Source organism: Lytechinus pictus, chromosome 9 (genome assembly GCF_037042905.1).
Source record: "Lytechinus pictus isolate F3 Inbred chromosome 9, Lp3.0, whole genome shotgun sequence".
NCBI classification, from domain to species: Eukaryota; Metazoa; Echinodermata; class Echinoidea; order Temnopleuroida; family Toxopneustidae; genus Lytechinus; species Lytechinus pictus.
The window spans coordinates 8579161-8601098 of record NC_087253.1 but is presented as its reverse complement, the minus strand read 5'-3'; the positions used below and the strand labels follow the sequence as shown (position 1 = coordinate 8601098).

Genomic DNA, 21938 nt, shown 5'->3' with positions numbered 1-21938 from the left:
ACTGTCATTTGATATCCACATGCCAAAACATAAAATTTAATATATTAGTACCAGCTGGACGGAAAACACAATACATGCCTAGAATTGATGTGATGGCCCATGAAGAGCTTTTTATCAAAATAGCTTTAGAAACAGGTGAAATGTTAAAGATCATCAAGCGTTGGGATGCTACGCTACAGATCGCCATTTTGAACTAGGCTAGTTTGTGCGCAAGATGGCACTGTGTGTATGATAAACGATGCAGGAGCACCTTTAATATATCAGATAAGGATAATTCTGGCCCCTATTAAAACATTAAAACATTATTATTATTTTTTTTAATGTTGGTCTGTAGCAAGCATTATAGCAATGCCTGTGGTCTAAAACATATTCCAATCAACCAAAAAAATACACAGGAGCGACGGGCGATTCAGAAGTGCCAGAAACGTACCAAACATGGCATACTCGGATAGGTCGCATCATGATGATCATACTAAATTATATTTGGAACAGAATATGCATGTGCTTGTTAAGTCCTCTGATGCTGGCAGTGTTCGGCAGGCCCATGTTACTGACCTCGTCACTGAATGGTGCGAAGAATGTGGCAGGTCGCGCAAATTTGCCTCCTCTGGTCAGTGAACAGGGGATAATTAGTAAGTAACAAGACTTAGCTCATTATTAATTAATTAGTCATCTTGACAAAGTGCTTCATTCGGTCTCATCTTGTGGTTCTTGGTTTAATTCTTTGGCTTGGTTTTCTTTGGCTTGGTTCTCTTTCGGTTGAGATCTACGTTTGGCCAACTTAATTTCGTTGCCAACTTTGTTCCGCATAACGATGCGGATTTCCGATGATGACACTCCTGGGAACTTTGACTTGACATGACCTGCAAAGGAACACGTAAAAAAAAAAAAAAAAAAGATTATAGTCAAGGTAGGTAAATGAGAATCATAGCACGACTTGGGTGCCAATGGCCACTTGAAATTTTATTTGGCCACTAGAAATAAGAAAGAAGCTCTGTATTAGCCACAAACTTGTTAGGTTCTACAACACACAAGTCTATGATCAAATATATTTAATGTGTTATGTTCACCTGTAAATAAAAAGCTAAGCACTAGCCCTGCATAGATTGGGCAGTGATATCTTTTTATAATAAGCAGGCTGATACGGGCTATTCCAGAGTCAAAGACATTACAAATATGAACTAGATGGATCTTCGATTGCGAACTATAAAAAATCCTGCTTCCGCTATCGCACAATTTAAAGGATGTAACTTGTACTTTGAATACAAAGCTATGAACAAGTTTATACACTACAAGTTTACAAACATTTGGCTCATCAAATGTTCAGCTATTTCATAAAATGTGTACCATCAGGATCCATTACATAATTTGCCCAAATATGTAATGTCCATGATGGCACACATTTTCCACTATAAACGAACAATGAATGAAGAAAATATTATCAAATCAAAATTGCTGGTAGCTTTGTAATCTGAGTAAAAATTACATAATGGACGGGTACATCTGTCAGAAGTGATCATGATATTGGGAAACCCTGTTATAACGAGCTCGCTTATAATGAAGTACAGGTAACCCTGTTTTAACAAGGTGGTCGGGACCATCAAATTTACCTCGTTATATTAAGCGGTACTTCGTTATAAACGGCAGATTTAATAATACATATAAAACACAGATTTACGATCGGGACCAAAGGATTCCCCTCGTTATAAGCGAGTTCGTTATAACGGGGTTTCCCTGTACCGCTTATAACGAGGAGAATCCTTTGGTCCCAATTGTAAATGTGTTTCTATATGTGTTATTGAATCTGCCGTTTATAACGAGATACCGCTTATGACAAGGTAAAATCGATGGTCCCAAACACCTCGTTATAAGGGGCCGAGATTTCTTGTGGGGGGGGGGGTGCGGGCTATAGACTAACCTGGCCTGGTGAGGACTAAATACTGTTAACAATATTGACAGTACACACTTAATGCAACAAATAAATGTTTCTGAAATATTTTGCCGATTTGCAAGCTCGAACCATCATATAATTAGAAATTGTTATCTTGTATACGAGCAGTAATCAATGTTAATCATGGTTATGTACAAATTTTCTTTTTGAATCTGGGCCACTTAGTCGAACTAAAATATTTATACATGAAGTAATTACCTGTGGTCGTGCTGATGATGGCGAGGATTGGGTGGAGGACTGGGTGGAGGAACGAGCGGGCGAGGAACGAGCGGGCGAGGATGATGTAGATGACCCTCCTGATGGACAGTGCATCTCTTCATGATCAGCCTGCCAATGAAAACGAAAATCCATATTTCATACCATCAAATATTTACCAAGATTTTACTGCAAAGTAGGTCAAGCAATCAAAGGAAACAAAAGCAAACAGAAAATAGCAAATAGCATAAGAGATTTGCATGCATGTTTCCTCCTCTAAAAAATGACTTCTAAATAGTTACTAATTCCCACTGATTCAGTTTTCATAGACCTATACAATATAACGATCCATCCAGAGTAATTCATCATAAACACAAATGCACGCTGGCCTGGAATCGCTTTGCCTAAAGGAGTGATCACACAGTCATGACTATACCCACAAATGCTGTACACATTTGCCTGCGGTATTAACCTGTACGATCGTAGTTCGCCATGTATCGACCATACCTACATATGCTCAATGCATACTGTATGCATATTTGCGAATGCCACAAGAATGCAGTGAGACAGCAGTAAATATGCGATACTCTTCCATCAAGAAAGAAGAACCAGTACGAGGGTTACACACTTGGTACAATTGCAGTAAGAATGTCATAGGTATTGTCCACCATTCTAACTGCAATCATACTGAGTTCGCAAGACATCGTACTGGTTCTTCTCCATTCTTGATGGAAGTGTTATCGGATTCTTACTGCTTTCTCATGGCATTGGCAAATATGTGAACAGTAGACATAGAGCACTAGTTCGTACCACATGCATACAGCAAATTCGTGGGTATAGTCATGTCCAGTGTGACCACCCCTTAAGATTCACAACATACCTTGAGTCTCGACATCTCCTCCATATCCACTATGAACCCTTTAAAGGTTTCGATGAATTTAGGCACTCCTTGAACAAAAACAAAATAACATAGATATTTATTCATACCACTAAAAATTGAACTATTTAAAACTATGAAGGTATTATATGAAGAAAAATTTGCCAAACCGAAGCTGAATACTCTAGAATGGAGAAGAGAGCTGGAGATTTAATACAAACATAAGATCATGACACAGATAAAAAAAAGTAGAAAACTTCTTTGAGAGATTGGGATACCTCAGAAAAAGAAGCCACTCCATGAATTTCACAAAGTTCAGAAGGCTTATACAGAGTTGTTAACATATGGAACAAGTCCCCTCATTCCAACTTTTTTTTTACCAACTATTCAACATGAATTATTTAAATGGGCTCAAAAGGGCACCATAAACTAAAGGTTTGTTTAACGAATATGTGAGGTATATGACTATGAGGTATTGTCCAAGCATTTGAATACTAAATAATGGGAGGAAATACTGTACCTTGCAAAAACAACAGCTGTTGCTGTATCTTTTCCCTAACTGCCTTCTCCTTAGTCAGCTTCACCTGCAGATCCTCAGTCTCTCTCCTTGATTTCTCCAACTGCTTTTTCAGGTCAATTATCTCACCACTTGTTCCACTTCCCGTTGCCGTACGTCCATTTGATTTTTTCTGTCAGAATGATAACAAATCGGACACTAGTTAAAAAGTATGGTTTATGAATGTGAACCAGCGCAATTACCTCGTCATAACAGGATTTAGTTAATTTTGACCAATAACAAGGTTTCACTGTGAATTAGGATTTGTAAGATTTTACATGGCAATTAGCATACTTATCTAACTAAATATATTGACTTTGTACATTTATAATGTTTAATTACTTAGCTAAATATGTTCAATGAAAATTTTAAAGGATTCATTCAAATGTGTTAAAATTGTAGCAATCAATAGGAGGGCAAGTCCAAGATAAGGTCCCCTGAGAAGACAAAATTTCATCTTTGCTCAACATTGAAATGTTTGGTGTCATTTTGAAGCATGATAGTTGAAATTTAAAATTCTGTGAAGGAATAAATTGTATCATGCAAATTTATGCAAATTTCAGTGACTTAATTTGCATAAATTAGAAATGCTGTGTTACGTATGGGACAAATATAAAAAATCATTATTATTTAAAGAGGAAGATCAGTAGTGGGCGAGAGGGCGTTGGAACCATTTAACTATTTTGGGAGCTGGAATGAAAATAACTAAAAATACTGAAGTAAGATCATTAATTTTAAACAAATGTCACGTTTATTTGATCAAAATCGGTTCAGAAATGGCTGAAATATCAAAGAAAACAGATATTTACTTTTGTACGTGGCCCACGTACAAAAGTCGATAACGGCCGTGTGTATTGATATTTGAATTTTACGAACGAATTTTCGCTCTTCGATGGATACAAGATCAACCTTTTTTCATTCATAAAATCACACAGAAGTAAAATTAGGTGTCCAAAATTCCACGATAGTTCTTTAATGATGTTTTCTTTATATAAATACCCATTAACCTGATTTCAAATACATTTCGAGTTCCTAAACCACTACTGATCTACACCTTTAAAGGAACACAATTGAAATTTTATTAATATGTGGACCTAAGAGGTTCATCATCTATTTTAATTTGGTATGAAAATTTATGCACGACGCAATTAATTATGCAAATTAGGTCGCGTCCTATCAGCGATTGTCCCATACGTAACAAATTGAGGACATTTTTTTAGTTTATTTCTGAATTTGTAAAAGTTATTGCAGTGCTATTCTGGGAAGTTCTAATTTATTGTGTTAAGAAGTTAGATACTGGTTAGAAAGAAAAGAAATAACAATTAGACCCATTTTTAATTAGCAAATGAAATAATGTTACGTATGTGACAATGTGTTACGTATGGGACATCCCCATATATATTGCATGCGAATGTACATGCAGCAGGCATCAATAGTTTCTCAGTACATGAATGGTCAATGAGCCTGCAGCATGCATCCCAATCTTGCAGCCACTGTCTTGAGACAATACTAGACTGCTGCATTCTAAATGGGGAGAGGTAGGTAAAATAAATCAGCATGAAATGTGTAAAATATATTAATTTAGGTAGAGCATAATCCATACAGAAGTCATCACTTCATTTGAGAACAATCTGAATATGAAGGAGCACATTTGTTCTTCAAGAAATGCAACAACATTAAGCCATCCAGAAGAACCTGATTCAGATTGAAAGAATGCTATAATTTGATTAAAAAATACCCTCTTATTTATTAATTTGTAAGAAAGGTGAAAATATATGACAATCAGACAGTTGCCATTACTGTCAGCCTCGGAATCATGAGGAAGAAAACAAGTCTTGCAAAACAAAGTTCAGCTTTGCTAATGAACCAGAGACAGATTTTTTTTTTTTACCTCCACCAGTTACTACCAATCAAGAAATTCACATCTTTACAGAGGAAAGTGTAGCTACTGAGTAAGATAAATACAGTGAAGAGGGATAACAAAAAAAAAAAAAGAACAAATTTTACAAAAATTATGTGATGATGCAGAAGATGCCCATAAAAAATAGCCTTTCAGAAAAGTTTTGTTAGAAACTGTGACAACATCAAGAATTTTAACTGTGTATTATTTCATATTGTGGCCCCCCTGTTCAAGATTAAATCTACAGGTAGTAAAGATGTATTTGATAAAAGCAAGGGTGTGTATGCTTTCATTTTAGAAATCATGCAACTGTTTCATGGCATTTCATATTTAGGGAAAATACACTAATATAGACCAAGAACGGTGCACGGTGGTTCATTATATTCGCACAGAATGATCATACTTGTTTGTAGATCTATAGCTGGTATTACTCAAGTGGTTCTTCTTGAACAATAGAAAAGGCATTTTCACACAGTTTAATTATACAACTTAAAAGCCCAGTGAATGTATAAAAATTGCCCCCACCCCCAAATAAAAAAAACAAAAAAATATCATCAAAACTTCTATAATAATTAGCACTAGTAAATACATGTTCAAATCAGTTAGTGGTTGATTAGCAGCATGCCCGTATGAAACAAAATAGATAAAAATGAAAAATATAATCAAATATGATTATGGTTGTAAATTTTATTGGAATTTCATTTTCCTGACAATTTGCAAACAAATCTGATTAATTACAGCTTATTTCACTTTGGTAACCAGACCAAAAATCCAATATACGCTTTCCACACACTAAACGAATAGGGGAAAAAATGTCCCATACGTAACACGTCATATCTGTCTTTAATCAGAGCCTGTACTTAGAGCTTTCTGCCTTTTTACATGAAATTTATCCTTGGTAAACTTGAGTGCTGTGACTTTTATCACAGTGAGTTTCAAGGTTTTAAATGAAATACTTTCTGAGCAATTTCAACTTGAAAAAGAAATTAAAAAAATCTCTTTTCTTCTGGTCCCATACGTAACAGCACACATTTTCTCTTCTAAAATCTCATTGTCAAGGTCATTTCTCACAATTTTTTACATGAATACACTTCTCCTGGATATCAATCACCATGGTTAAATTCAATGCAATCAAAGTTCCTTTACACCATTTTTCTGGAAATAAAAGCCTCTGAAATGTCCCATACGTAACACGCGCGTTATCTTGGACTTGCCCAGGACTGAGCATTTAGTTAATTGTCATATAACAGTGATTTTAGGACACTTTGCATATGTGAACAAACTTATAGCTTACTATGCATCAACAGGTACCTTAGATTAATCACGCTTGCAAGTTGCAATTCCAAGGTGTTTAAATAGCTGCACATACCGTTTCATTGGCACCAAACATTTGCTTCCTGAGATCCCTGGCCATCTCATTGCACTGTGAAATTTTTGATTTTGATTTCTGAAAAAGGAAAAGATAGAAGTAAAAACAATTTTATGATTTTTTTTAAATAGTACTGTTTAGCATCTTGGGAATTGTCTAGGCACACAAGTTACACAACCATTGGCGATTGCAGTTACTTCATGAAGAAAAATTTAGCAACATGTAGACGCTTAGAACCATCTGTATTAAGCACCCAAGAAATTTTAAAAAAGAGCAAAAACATGTTATTCTGTTTCTACAAATTGAAAACAAATATCCCTCCTCATACATTTTAACCAGAACATTTGTTTATAAATATGATTGAGCTGCATAATATTGAAACAAAGCCAACAATGTTATTTCTGTAAACTGTAAAGGATTTATTGACTATGTTTGTTGATGAGTTTGTAAATGATAACTGGATAGAAAGATTTTGTTAATCTGTCAGTCATCAAAAATTACTTCCAGTGTTGGGATATCATATGACACATGTACACACACCTTTGTTTCTTTTGGTTGAGGCCCCTCATCATCCGTCTCCAACTCCGAAGATGAATACATGTATGTGCGTGTTGGTTTCTTCTTTCTCTTCCCTCTCCCAGTTTCCTTATCAGTCTCCATTGATTGCCCGTCACACATCTTGTTCCTTTTTCTGATGAGATTATCCTTGGATCCTTTAAACAATTTTGAAACAAATTAAAAAATTAACTATACAATTTCAAACAAACTCACTTGGAGCTTTCCCACTCCTCATTTGGTTTGGTTTATGGAAATAATTAATACAAAAATCACTTTTCAAATGTCTCCATAATCATGATAATTGCTTTAACATATCAGGGAGACCCCGAAAAAATTTTTTAACAGGCTAGGGCACTTCTAAAAAATAATCATGCACATAATCATGTTTATGTCAGATTGTCAATTTCTAGTACCTACCTCATCATTCATGCAGCTCGTCAGCGCCACACATACAGACATAACTCTGGGGCGATCCGAATCCACTCAAAAGTGAACAAAAAACTAAAAAAGTTCACATTTGTGCAGTTGGCCACGGGAGGGAAGTCTCGGAAGCCATTAAATGACTGAATTTGTGCCGAATGGAGGGGGAAATCCGATTCTTTTATGGAGGCACAGCAAAGCTAGCATATTGCGTCATATTTTGGTGGTAATTAAGTATTGCATGATTTTATTATTTTAAAGCTGAATTCAGCTGCACAAATGTGAACTTTTTTTGTTCACTTTTGAGTGGATTCGGATCGCCACGCGCAGCGTGGCAATCCTCGGAGTTAACAGACATGTAACTCCGGGGATCGCTAGCGCGACAGCGCTAGTGATCCGGAGCCAAAAATGTCTAATGGGAGTAATGCGCAGCGAAAAACTGCTTTAAAATAATTAAAAAAAAAAAAAAAAAAAAAATCTGCTAGCGATGCCCGGAGTTAAAGGAGAATGAAACTCTTGGAGCAAGTTAGCTTTTGTGAAAGCAGAAAAATCAAAGAATAAGATCAACAAAACTTTGAGTAAAATAGGACTAGCAATAAAAGAGTTATGAGCATTTGAATGTCGAGATCACTAATGCTATGGAGATCCTCCCATTGGCAATGCGACCAAGATCTGTGATGTCACGCACGTACAACTCTCCCATTCGGACACTGAAAATATACCCCAAAACATATCTTTTTGCTCATTCTAATCATATGACAAACGATTCATCAATGATATAATGTTGTGAAACCTCTGTACTTGTCATCTCATAAAGAAAACACCTAACCTTGTGATAGACTCTATAAAAGTGAGAATATAAGTGAAATAAGTACTAAAGTAATGAGGGAGTTGTACGTGTGTGATATCACAGATCTTGGTCGCATTGCCGATGGGAGGATCTACATGGCACTAGTGATCTCAATATTCAAATGCTCATAACTTTCTTATTATTCATTCAATCTTCCTCAAACTTTCAACAATATGTTTCTTTGATTTTTCTCTTTGATATGGATTCAGCTAGTTTCAAGGGTTTCATTCTCCTTTAAATAACAGACATGTTGATAATGCATGTGAGGCTTGGTCTTGGAAATTTACTAGTACTACGTGATCATGTGGTCAGTGCCACTGTTTACATCGCACTCACTGCAATATACCAACATCATGGCAATGTACGAACATCAGAACATAAATCACAGACAATGTTTATAATATAGAAGAGTAGCTAGTAGAACATTCAAATACAAAGTCAAATTCAGTTAACAAAAATAACGGTAAAGCCTAAAGGTCTACAATTGCACACCCCCCTGGCATTTCAAAAGTGTATGGCCGATTGAGATGAAATTTGCACAAATTGATGCTCTAATAATGATTAATACATTACGATATCGGCATCGACATCCAATGCGATCGCAATGGAGAGTAGTTGTTGCCTCCGATCGTACAACCAATTGTGATCAATCCCAAACAATAATAACGCTGATCATAACATGTGATAAACTTTTTTCCATTATGAATATAAATTATAAGGGAAAAAATAACAGAAAAAAATGTAAAAAGTCTTGTTAATGTTATCACACTCACAGCGTTATAATTGTTTGTGATCCATCACAATTGGTTGTACGATCGGAGGCAACAACTACTCTCCATCGGCATCGCAATCGCAGCCATTGCCATGTTGACACCGATAAGGCGATATCGTGAGTTCCCGCCTTCGAATTTCTTTGAAATTTTTGTCACATATCAATCATTATTAGTTAGAGCATCAATTTGTGCAAATTTCAATCGGCCAAATATTTGTTGAAATGCCAGGGGGGTGTGCAATTGTAGACCTTTTTTTACCAAAATAACAATTTGAATCAATATAGATCTAATTAATAGTACATTGACTGTAATACTGGTAGTGGTACAACTACAAGTCAATGGACCATGTCAATTGACTGTTAACCCATCAGTGCCTAAGGCTAAGCCCCGCATATTTGTGGGATGGTAGTGATATTTTAACGAATAATGGCCAACAAAATTTACGACAAATACGAGTTGCCAATTTGTAGAGGAAAACAATGATCAATTTGGCCTTTAGCCTTTAGGCTTTAAATAGCTCTCGTCCTTGATGGGTTAATGAGTCACAAGTAGATCTACTAACATACACAAGGTGTTTTACACATATGACAAGAATATATAGGATTAGGAATGGTGGCAGTGAGTGAGCATGTCAACAATAATGTTACATTCCCATGGCCATGCACACGTTTGTCTTCGGCTTCGCAGACGCAGTTTCTTTTTGGAAGGTTTAGGCCCCTAGGCCCTAGATCTATTTGAAAGTCGATTTGAACTTGAAGAAAAATATGTAGGCCTAGGCCTACGTTAAATTCTTTAGACTTAAATATTGTATGACATCAGATGTGTTCATTATGAGATTGTGCAGCCGATCATATAATTTTCAATTTGATTTTATGCAGAGAATATGTATTTTTGACATTATTCGTTGACATGTACGTCATTGTAAATATAGGCCTAGGCCTATGACCACAATTATCGTATAGTAATGCATGCATGATGCATGGGACTGAGTTGCATGGGTACACCGTACGGACTAGACCAAAAGCTTTTATAAAATAGCTGTATTATTTCAAGCATCGCGATTGGTCAATACGCGTCACATGACATCCAACTTTTTTTGTGCACTGCACGGTAGTGCAAAAGGTGTGCAACGAAAATTGACATTGCACGCTCGAGCAAACCAGTGCGGTAGAAGTCCAACAAAACTGTACTGTAACTTTAAAAAAAATTGTTTCTGTGTTGCTATTTTATAAAACAAATAATGCACTTGCTCTGTCGTGCGTAAAAGTAAATGCAGAGAAAGCTCGGTTTCTTCAGATGGAGCACACTGGGCACTCGCCGCAAGCGGCTCGTGCACAGTGCGACTCCTATCTAAAGAAACCTCGCGTGCTCTGCATTTCCACTAACGCACTCGGCTGCATGCATTATTTGTATACAGTCTCTGTATTTTGGTTGTTCCGCTGAACTGCGTTGGCTCACTCACCATACATGGGGATTACAGTAAAATGTCAGAAATTGTTGAATAAATCCCCAGAAACGACGGTTATTCCTGTCTACGTACGGACTTACTATTTACAGCCAACACTGTTGCTCGATACTTCTCCGTTTTGCTGCCACTGACCCACATAACTTCAACAGCTTGATCGACATAGCTTTCAGGATCCACATCCTTGTCCGTGTCTAATATCCAAGAAAATGGTCCAATTTCGACGCTGTCATCGCTTTCAAATTCAAAAAGACAGAAGAACTCGTCTGAAGCTGGTGGCGGCGGCATAGTGAAGCTGAGATCTTGAATGAAAAATAGACGATCGCGCGCGCCTTTCTACGATCCAATAAAAAAGGTGCACGCGCGTCACGTGATTTTTCGAGATACGCGCATGCGTCCTTCAGGTGATCACGATTGTCAAACAATCGCGTACATATTACATCGCATGATTTTACTGTTCAATGTCCATATTGCATGTAAAGATTAATTAGCCTATATAAATTTGTGTACAAATCCTGTGGGAATTGTTTTTTTTTTCAAAGAATAGTCAAAACCCTCATTATTTTTCTTTTTCATCACTGCAATCATTTGATTTGGGGCTAAAAGTTGTTGAATAATGTTCAATATTTTTTCCATAAAAAGAAAAACAAAAAAAATATAATATCAAACAAATACATAAGAAATTAAAAACCAAGAAATACATGAGGAATTTGTTGGCTATCACAATTTGTAATGTTAAAAACCAGTTTATTTAGTAAAAATGGATGTTGATACAGATATAAGCATATTCTGAGCCATATTTAGTGATTAGGAGTACCACGGTATAGTACCACGGTAGTACCACGATAGTACCACGGTTCTACAAGTACTTCAATTGTACCGCGGTACTATTGCAAGAGTACCACGGTAGTACCACGATAGTACCACGGTTCTACAAGTACTTCAATTGTACTGCGGTACTACTGCATAAGTACCACGGAAGTACCACGGTAGTACCACGATAGTACCACGGTTCTACAAGTACTTCAATTGTACTGCGGTACTACTGCATAAGTACCACGGTAGTACCACGATAGTACCACGGTTCTACAAGTACTTCAATTGTACTGCGGTACTACTGCATAAGTACCACGGTAGTACCGCGGTAGTACCGCGGTACTACAAGTACTTCAATTGTACCGCAGTAGTACTGTGGTAGTACCGCAGTAGTACCGCGGTAATCGCAGTACTTTTTTACAAGGGACTGCCACTTGAAGTTGCTCTTGCAGTATCATAAATATATGGAGTATGTGGGGTAGAAGAGGCGGCATCTTGAAGAACTTCGAAAGACCAATCTATCTCTCTCTATATATATAAATACCCCACCGCATCGGGCAAAAAAACAAAAAAACTCATGTTCATCGCAAGTGCATGCAGTTACAACGTGCGAGTAATTAAGGACGGTGTACGTGAGCAGCACGTGCAAATACGGCCTCCGTAATATAATGTGCCAAACGCACGAAGATCGTACGTTGTAAGCAGGTTTGATCACTTAAACCGTGCGCGACGTACGTTGCAAAATCGCTCACTGCCAGGCGTGACACGCGGGCCGCGCACGAGCTGCGAACTTACACCTTGCGTAGTCGTACGAGTAACGTGCGTTGACGCACTTACTCTCTGCGTTCGCCACTTCTTCATACGTTTGCAGAAAAACGTAGCGACCGTGCCTCCAAAAAAAAAAAAAAAAAAAAAAAAAAAAACGGCGGCTTGTGACCAGGGCTTAACGTTTAAGTTGTTTTATTTACACTTTAAAAATAAATTTTCGTTGAAATGTTTAATGGTAGTGTGACTCTTGTTCTATTTTGCAGTTTGCCATTTACTTGTAAAAACCTTGCGGGCCTAGGTCATACCTGGTATCCTTTTTTTATTATTATAATGATAATGCAGAGCAACCTACACTTTACAAAATGAAACAATTATATGCACATTCTTGTCGGTATGCAAATAAGGAGACTGATGACGTCATCCACCCACTACTTCTTGTGTACATTACTATATGAAATATTCTAATTTTCTCCTCATTGTCAGGTGAAACAATGATTAATTCCTCTTGAACATGGGGAATTAAATTTGTTTAATTTGTTTGTTTACTACATGGATCAATCAAGTTGATCCGTTTCGTCAAACCTGTAAAAAATAAATATTGTATATAATTCAAACAGTAAAAAACTAAAAATAGTGAGTGATGGTCATCATCGACTATAAACTCAGTTGCATGTCAATGAGTTCTGCGTATCACTGTTTTGTGAAAACTAAACGAAACTTTAAATTGTCATAACTTTCTTATTGTATTTTTTTCTCATTTACTAAATTATGGCCTAACTTATCTGTTTTCAGCTTGATGCATGTCAAGGCGCAGACACGTCTTCAGTCTGTGGACGTTCAGCCACAATGATAGAGGACAGCTCATTGGACAATTCTTTCCTATTAATAAACTACGCATGCTACTAAACAAAAAAAAAATGGATAAATAGGTTTCCTGTTGTGTAATGCAATAAAGTTAACAATATTAAAATCTAATCTAGTGTGAAAAAATTAATTGCAGTTTATAACGAATATGACGTAGTTACTTTGATATCATACCCATCTATTTGCCTCTAGAATTTTTGTGGGAGACGCTGACGGAAGTCTGTGTATATAATATGCTAAGAAAGCTGAGTAGCAACGAAATCACAATCGGGCTAATCTTTACATAGAAATGTTGGTGTCTCAACCGAAATAATAAACAAAAAAATATGTTTGTCCTGCAGCCCAGGATATTTATTCGACCGAAAGCCGGACCAGCAAGTGACCCCATAGCTTGATTGCATGGACCCTGAAGTTTACAAAAATGTATTGCTGCCGGGTCTTATCGGTGGTCTTCCCGCCGAAATGACGTAATATATGACGTCATTACAAAATCACCCGATTTCACCATATTTTAGACATTCTACACATGAAGCAAAAATAATATATATCAATCAAATCATGCTTTTTTATGAAACTTTCAAAATATTTTGTTCAAGTATTGCACAAGAGACATACAAAATTTCAGGAACAAAAATATTGTTTACATATTGTAGATTAGGTCATTGAATTTGCATATCATTAGTTTAGGATATTTCTACCTTCAACAAATTTAATATATTTCCTGTCAAGCATAATATAATTCTCTTCATCTATATCTCTACTTTTAGAAAATATATGTCAGTAATTGGAAATGACATTATAGACTGTTGTCTCAGCCCCCTTTTGATGGTTGTGCATACATAGAAATCATGCGTTTTTGTCCAAAAGATTCATGTGCATTGACGTCTATTTTGCTTTTCACACTACATTTTTTGTCCTTAACCCCGGGAAATTGGTGGGGCTAAGGGGGGGGGGGGGGTCTTAGCCCCACCAATTTCCCGGGGTTAAGCTTAGTCCACTTCGTTTTCACACTACGTTTTAGCAAAGTGGGCTAGCACGGTAAATAGTACGGTACTATCTGGCCCTGCAAAAAAACAGGGTTAGCCGGCTTATATGCTTTTCACACTGCACTTTTTGTCCTAAATTGGTGGGGCTAAGGGGGGTCTTAGCCCCACCTATTTCCCGGGGTTAAGCTTAGCCCACTTCGTTTTCACACTACGTTTTAGCAAAGTGGGCTAGCACGGTAAATAGTACGGTACTATCTGGCCCTGCAAAAAAGCAGGGTTAGCCGGCTTATTGTGGTGCTAGCATCACAATTGCGGTGCTAAGAGATGCAGTGTGAAACGTAACAGGGCTAAGCAAAATCGCGCTCTGTATGGTAAAATCATCAATATTTATGAGCTGTGTGATTGACCGGGGTTAAGGCGTTAACCCCGGTTAAGCAATAGTACGGGGTTAAGAAAGACAGTGTGAATCGAAAAAAAAGATAGTATGGTGTTAAGGATAGTCCGGGGTTAAGGAAATGCAGTGTGAAAAGCATATTATTGTGGTGCTAGCACCACAATTGCGGTGCTAAGAGATGCAGTGTGAAACGAAACAGGGCTAAGCAAAAGCGGGGCTAAGCATTAGCCAATCACAGAAGTGGAAATTGCACGTTAATCGCACTCTGTATTGTAAAATCATCAATATTTATGAGCTGTGTGATTGCCCGGGGTTAAGGCGTTAACCCCGGCTAAGCAAATAGTACGGGTTTAAGAAAGACAGTGTGAATCGAAAAAAAGATAGTATGGGGTTTATAAGGATAGTCCAGGTTTAAGGATAGTATGGGGTTAAGGAAATGCAGTGTGAAAAGCATATATCTGTTTTATGTTGTATTGCCTTTTTAGATGTGCCTAACACGCAGAAATGCATGTAATTCTGCGTAGCGATAGAAGATGGATAAGGGTAAAAAGCGTATTCTACACAAAGCAACTAAAAAAAAAATGAATCCTCTTGAAAAGGTTACAGGATCAAGGCATTGCTCTGCATTTTGCATGAAATTACGTTCGGGCACCTTAAAGCATAGTCCCACAAGAGCAAGTACAAGGTCCCACACCCTTATCCGTAGCTAGACTACTAAATATCGTGCATTTCGGAGCCCCCCATTTGGCAAAATTGTGCTTCGAGTATGTAGAAAATAGCTTTTCCCTTTTAAATCACTGTGTATTATTCATCATGATTATTATTTGAATTCAAATTGTGAATTTTTGGGGTAAGTACTTTTTTGGAATTTATCATTATTATTCATGTTATCATTGTTATTTGAATCACTTTCTGTTATTTGTGTTTTCGCTTATCAGCTTTATTTTGATATTTTGTAGAATTCTTTTTTTAAGCTCATTTTCCGCGCCCGTCTCCATTTTTTTTAGATATAGTTTTGTACATCGTTTGTTAATTTGTATTAAAACTAAGTTTAGGGACTTGCCTTTTCTACAAGCCTTGGTTTTCTTGGTGTTTAGTTCCACATTTCCACATTTCCACACTCATTTTTGTTATGCTTAATTTTTTCTTCAATATTTGTAATAAAATGCTTTTGAACTATTTGTATTGTATTGAATTGATTACATTTTTAAAATTTTGCTGAACGGAAATAAATAAATCTAATTTATACTAACGATACCATTATGTTGGGCTTAGGTTAATATTTCGTAGGCTCTGCTTTTACAAAATTTATTCAACATGATAGCCTCTGCATGGCTATCAATTACATCTACTTTTAAGTTTTAAGAAAATATTGCAATGCAATATTCATTATATATTTTAAATGATTTTAAGATGCACAGACTGTATTTACGTTGCTGTAATTGTGAAAATAAATGAAATTTTATTAAATTCTCGACAAGATAACATTAAAATCTCTTTTGATGCATTCTTCCTGTGGCCTCAGTCTTTTCTTGGGCAATATATTGTTTACATTATTTCCCATCCTCAAAATAAACTATATCATTAAAGAGGAAGTTCACCCTGAGAAAAAGTTTGTTAAGATTTGAGGAAAATCCATTAAATATTAAAAAAGTTATTGAATTATAATTCTTTTATTTATTGAAAAGAGCAACTGCCCCATTCGTTATGCAATATGAAATTAATTTCTTTCAATGTTTAAAGGAGAAATATATTGATTATGAATATGGACTTATTATATATCAGTGGAGAGGTAATGATGTGAGGATTACCATTATGTCATTCAAAAATAACGAAAACAATACATAAGGTGGAAATCGCCAATTAAAAAACGCTAAAATGTATCTCCGAAATATGCCTCGCATCGGTCTCTGAATTGACTCGAATTTGATGACGTCACTGTCTGTACGAGAGGCGTGATTGGCTCTCCCACGTCAAGCTCCACTTGCATGCAAAACCTGTTGCGAGGGTACGTTTTCTCCACACTGACACTGAATACTTCGATCAGGAAATGAAAGAAAACCCAGAAGTTTATCTAGATTTGGATTTTTAAATTGATGATTATGAAGATGAAGAGAATGATGATAAAGTTTGTAACTCTAGAAAAACAAAGTGACGTGGATGGTGGTAAATTAAGGGAATTACGCCGGTGATGATGAGTAGGACAATTCAACTTGCAAATGCAAGCCGATTCGCTACCAACGCATGCAGCTGCTAGCTGCACCGCGGGTCAAATCCATGAAAATGAATTCCATGCAGCATAACCACATCCAGACAGAGTCCCTTTCCTCTATCAACAACATAATGAGAAGGAAAATAATAAAATAACTGTACTTACAAATAAGTGAATATATCCGAACCTAGGCTGAAGGTAAATCAACTCAAGGAATAGCAGCAGACGATATGCACCGACGATGATTTCACGTGGCTGGAATAGATTGTCACTCGTTCTGTTAGATGAAATTTCTATCTCATTATTTTGACTAAATTACGAAACTCGGAGAATTAGTATTCTACATAAAAATTAAGTAACACCTGGTACTATTTTTTGAATTACGATAAAATATTTTTGAAGCAAAGAAATTGAGGTAGATTAAAATAAGATATAAAGGATCATCCACTTAGCCGCATGCGATTGTAAACAAACAATCAAAAGCACATGGCCAGCTTGCTCCACTAAACTGAAAATACGTATTTTCAGTTCAGTGGCTTGCTCGCCCATAGAGTTGGATAATCCAACTCTATTGTGCTCGCCTTGCTGATTGTTTACAATTGAATGCGAGCTAGGCGGATGATCTTTTATATCTAATTTTAATTTACCTCATTTTCTTTGCTTCAAAAAGGTTTTATCGTAATTCAAAAAATAGTACCAAGTGTTACTTATTTTTTATGTAGAATACTAATTCTCCGAGTTTCGTAATTTAGTCAAAGTAATGAGATATAAATTTTATCTAACAGAACGAGTGACAATCTATTCCAGCCACGTGAAATTCATCGTCGGTGCATATCGTCTGCTGTTATTCCTTGAGTTGATTTACCTTCAGCCTAGGTTCGGATATATTCACTTGTTTGTAAGTACAGTTATATCATTATTTTCATTCTCATTATGTTGTTGATAGAAGAAAGAGACTCTGTCTGGATGTGGTCGTGATGGAATTCATTTTCATGGATTTGACCCGCGGAGCAGCTATCAGCTGCATGTGTTGGTAGCGAATCGGCATGCAAGTTGAATTGTCCGACTCATAATCACCGGCGTAATTCCCGTAATGTATACCTCTATCCACGTCACTTTGTTTTTCTAGAGCTAGAAACTTCATCATCATTCTCTTCATCTTCATAATCATCAATTTGAAAATCCAAATCTAGATAAAATTCTGGGTTTTCTTTCATTTCGGGATCGAAGTATTCAGTGACAATGTGGAGAAAACGTACCCTCGCAACAGGTTTTGCATGCAAGTGCAGCTTCACGTTGGAGAGCCAATCACGCCTCTCGTACAGAAAGTGACGTCATAAAAAATCCCCAATTTCGCGGACGTAATTCTGCGTGTTTGAAGCATTCAGAGAGAGAACTTTAAACTATCAATTACCTGAGTTCCATCGGTCTCCGTGATAAATGATGTACACCATCGTGTTCTCCTTATTTTCTCCTTTAATTTGATATATGATTCTCCATTTTTACGATTTTCAATATACTTCTACTTTAATGGTTGGCGATAACTTATTTTTGTTTTCTTTTTAGGAATGGGTGTTATTTTGTTTTTCTATTGGTATACTGAAGGTACAGTAAAACAAAACATCTTCAATTATCTTAGATTTTTTTTTTACCCATACGATATGTAGGAATGTTGCTCGCAAATGACCTCGCAAACAAATAATTAAAATTCTAATACCTTTGTTCATTCTGTGATGGATTCTTTTTTCAAACCTTTGTTTTTGTCCATTGACATGCCCAGCGCAGAGAAATCGTGCAAAAATGTAATTTTGCATAGAGCACATTCGCTGCACCATCATCGAAACTTCGGAATAACAAATAAATGGAAGATCCCTCCCCCCAAATAATTCCGCATGGCTGTATGAATATATATATCTCTCTCCATGATACGCAAGTAATTTTATTCTCCAAGCCCAGAGGACCAAAGAGGAGTGGGGTGAAGGGGGGGGGGGGGGGGCACCCAGGAGACGTCATCATCAATTTCTCTGAGAAAACCGTAATAAAGTTTTGGTCACAAAGTTGGGCAAAGTCAAACGTGATACTTGTTTAGTATAACAAGTTGAAAAGAAAAATACAAAGAGAAACTTTTGCGGGGGGGGGGGGGGATCGATGTTACATAAACATCAACTGCTTATAACATACAGGCCTGGCTACCGGTATCATAGGCGGACCCAGGAGGCCAACGGGACGCCCCCCCCCCCCTCCCCCTATTGGTGGCGCATAATAGGGGGAAACAAAGGGAAACAAGTGATAGAATGGAAAGTAGAGGGTAGGGGAAAAGACAAAAATATAAGAGGAGGAAGAATGAATAAAATAAGGTGAGGGGAAATCAGACTGAGAGGGGGGGGGGGGGGCATATGTCACTATATAAAGCAATTTAGCCCGCGCTTCATGTTCGTATTGCCTGTTCGATGGAACATCTATTTATTCATACCTATATTCATTTCTTTATTCATTCAATCATATTTAAACAGGTTCACAAGATTTCGTTTTTTCATCTAATAGACCCTGTATAATAAAACATAGTAAAATAGCAATTACAATAAGAAGGTATAATTCATATCAAATTCAAGAAATATCAGCTGATCAATGTAAACAAAAACAGGCTTTAGTAACACGAACAAGGGAACTGAATAGGCATGTACTAATTCAAATGCTTGAGCAATATATTAGCATGGCCCGCTGGGAAAACAGTTTACTGAACTGAAGTGGCTACCCGGTGCACCATAGGCCCTACGTATCGTTATGATTATTTTGTTTTATTATAATTATCTTCAGAGGCAGATCTAGGATTTTTCAAAGGGGGGGGGGCACATTTTCCCGAGGAAAATTTGACAAGCAAAAAAAAAATTATTATAACGGTAGATTGATTGTATCTCTGGAGGGGGGGGGCACAGCCGGTCCGTGCTGGTTCCGTCAGTGCGCATCTTGTTAATGATAATAAATGGTCAGGTCAATTTTCAGGACACAATACACAATTTCCGAAAATTTTATATAAAGAGACAACTCTTTGTTTGTCCTGTACTTAGTTATCACAAATTAAAGGTATTATAACATAGACACTTATTTATTTAATATTTTTATCCATGGTTTTAAGTTTATTGTTAAAGCGGGGGGGGGGGGGGCATACAAATAATTACAGAAAGTATTGTAATATCGGGGGGGGGGGGAGCACTTGTGTGGATGGGGGCATTAGCAGTAAAAATAAAACTGTTTTATGGTATTTGATTGCCCAATTGACTCATGACCTAAATGAAACATAGTTTATATCAAGGATGATTTATTGTGTGTGTGTGTGTGTGTGTGTGTGAGAGAGAGAGAGGGTGTGTATGTGTGTGTGTTAATTTAGAATGGTTGTAATCCAATTGTAGATAATTCAGAGCTAATTATTTAAGGAAACACATGAAGCAGAGGCAATCATTTATTTTTACATCAGCTACTTTCCATTCCGAACAAAAATAATACCGAATTAAAATGAAAAAAAATAAGTAAATAGATAAACAAATAAATAAATACATGAATCTATATATTCTTGTTTTTTGTTAAAATTAATACAGCATTCCCGTATCGTCGGATATCTGATTTTGTGTTTGAATCAAGTATCTCATCATCGCGTTTCAGAGCCCCATTTCATGACAGCGCCGTCTTATGTCGGAATGTTGAATAAGGAGTAATTAACGGTAAAGCCTCATTGAAATTAATTTCAACGGGCTGACAGCCACCGGGGGGGGGGGGGCAGTCAAATATTTTGTTGTACACATGTGTGACTCCCCCCCCCCCCCAAAAAAAAAAAAAAGAAAAAAAAAAAAAACAGTTTAAAGGGGCGTTTTTTTCAGTTTTGGACGCGGGCCGCGCGTGCACTCATTAAGGAAAGATAAAAATACCGAATTTCACGAAAAAGAGTGATTTTGAAAGACTCGACAATGGTTAATCGCGGGGTCAAACGTTTTAAGGATATTTTTTTCTAGAGCTTTTTTTTTTAAGACCAGCACACGGATTTAGGGTATATTTTGTCCCCAAGCTTTTTCCCCCGAGGACATATTCTGGCAACAACCTGTTTAGGGGCCAAATTGTGTAAATAATGCCCGCGAAAACTTGTTTACGTGGTTATTTTACACACAGAGAAAAAACCCCGTTTAGGGGGTGTTTGGAAATAATTTGGTCACGCATGTGTACAACAATACATTCGACTGCCTCCCTAGGGAGAGCCAATTAATCAAAGTTAAAGTTATCATTCGTAGACAAACTGCACGAACAATTTTTGTCGTTTTCTTCTTCGTCTCCTTCTTCTTCTACTGCGTGTTTTCCTCTGCTCTTTTTTTTTTGTTCTTCTCTTTTTCTTTTCCTCCTCCTTCTTTATTCCTCCTCCTCTTGCTCTTCTTCTTCTTTGTCTTCTTTTTTTCTTCTTCTTAAGCCTATTCTTCTTCTTTTAATACTATTCTTTAATATGTATATTAAGAGAGTAAAAAAAATAAGACGTGGAAACATATTCTGCGAGGAAGAATAAAAACATTAAATCCTGTCAAGAAAGGAATTTAAAAAAAAATATATATAAGGTAGGGGAATATGAGATTTATCACTTTAATAAGGTTCTAGTTTAGATCCCCTGGAAAAATATTAACCCGCTATCGAATATCATCAAAATATTAAATACAATCTTAATGCAAATAAAATAAAAGGATTATCAAGTAAAGTTTGCTTGTAATTCATCAAAACCTCTGCAAAGTCTTTATCTGCCTTTCTTCACATTCGGAAACAATGCTATAACCATGATAACGTTTCAAAAGAAGAACTTACGAAATCGAAAGTACGAAACTCCTGTAATATTTAAAACGCCCTTTGCGCAAGTGATCCAAAGCGCTCACAAATTCAATTTACATATTTAACCAAAAATAATAAAAACAAATACATAAAAACAAAAACATACATGATTAAAGGAAGGCAG

General features: G+C 36.6%; 1 protein-coding gene across 1 annotated transcript; it reads right to left on the bottom strand.

The window, feature by feature from the left end:
• Window positions 1-298: 298 nt before the first annotated feature.
• Window positions 299-11625, bottom strand: LOC135155491 (uncharacterized). The gene is made up of 7 exons (XM_064104611.1): window positions 10998-11625; window positions 7389-7561; window positions 6849-6926; window positions 3544-3712; window positions 3027-3094; window positions 2150-2278; window positions 299-863 (listed from the first exon to the last, which is right to left on the bottom strand). The coding sequence occupies exons 1-7, from the start codon at window positions 11200-11202 to the stop codon at window positions 717-719; spliced, it is 969 nt and encodes a 322-aa protein (XP_063960681.1). The 5' UTR covers window positions 11203-11625; the 3' UTR covers window positions 299-716.
• Between the last annotated feature and the right edge of the window lie 10313 nt (window positions 11626-21938).

Coding starts and splice junctions, on each gene's coding strand:
- LOC135155491 (XM_064104611.1), bottom strand. CDS start 11,202: ATGCCGCCGCCACCAGCTTCAGACGAGTTCTTCTGTCTTTTTGAATTT. Junction 3,713..6,848: donor TGTTTGGTGCCAATGAAACG/GTATGTGCAGCT, acceptor TCATTCTGACAG/AAAAAATCAAATGGACGTAC. Junction 864..2,149: donor CATCATCAGCACGACCACAG/GTAATTACTTCA, acceptor GTTCCTTTGCAG/GTCATGTCAAGTCAAAGTTC.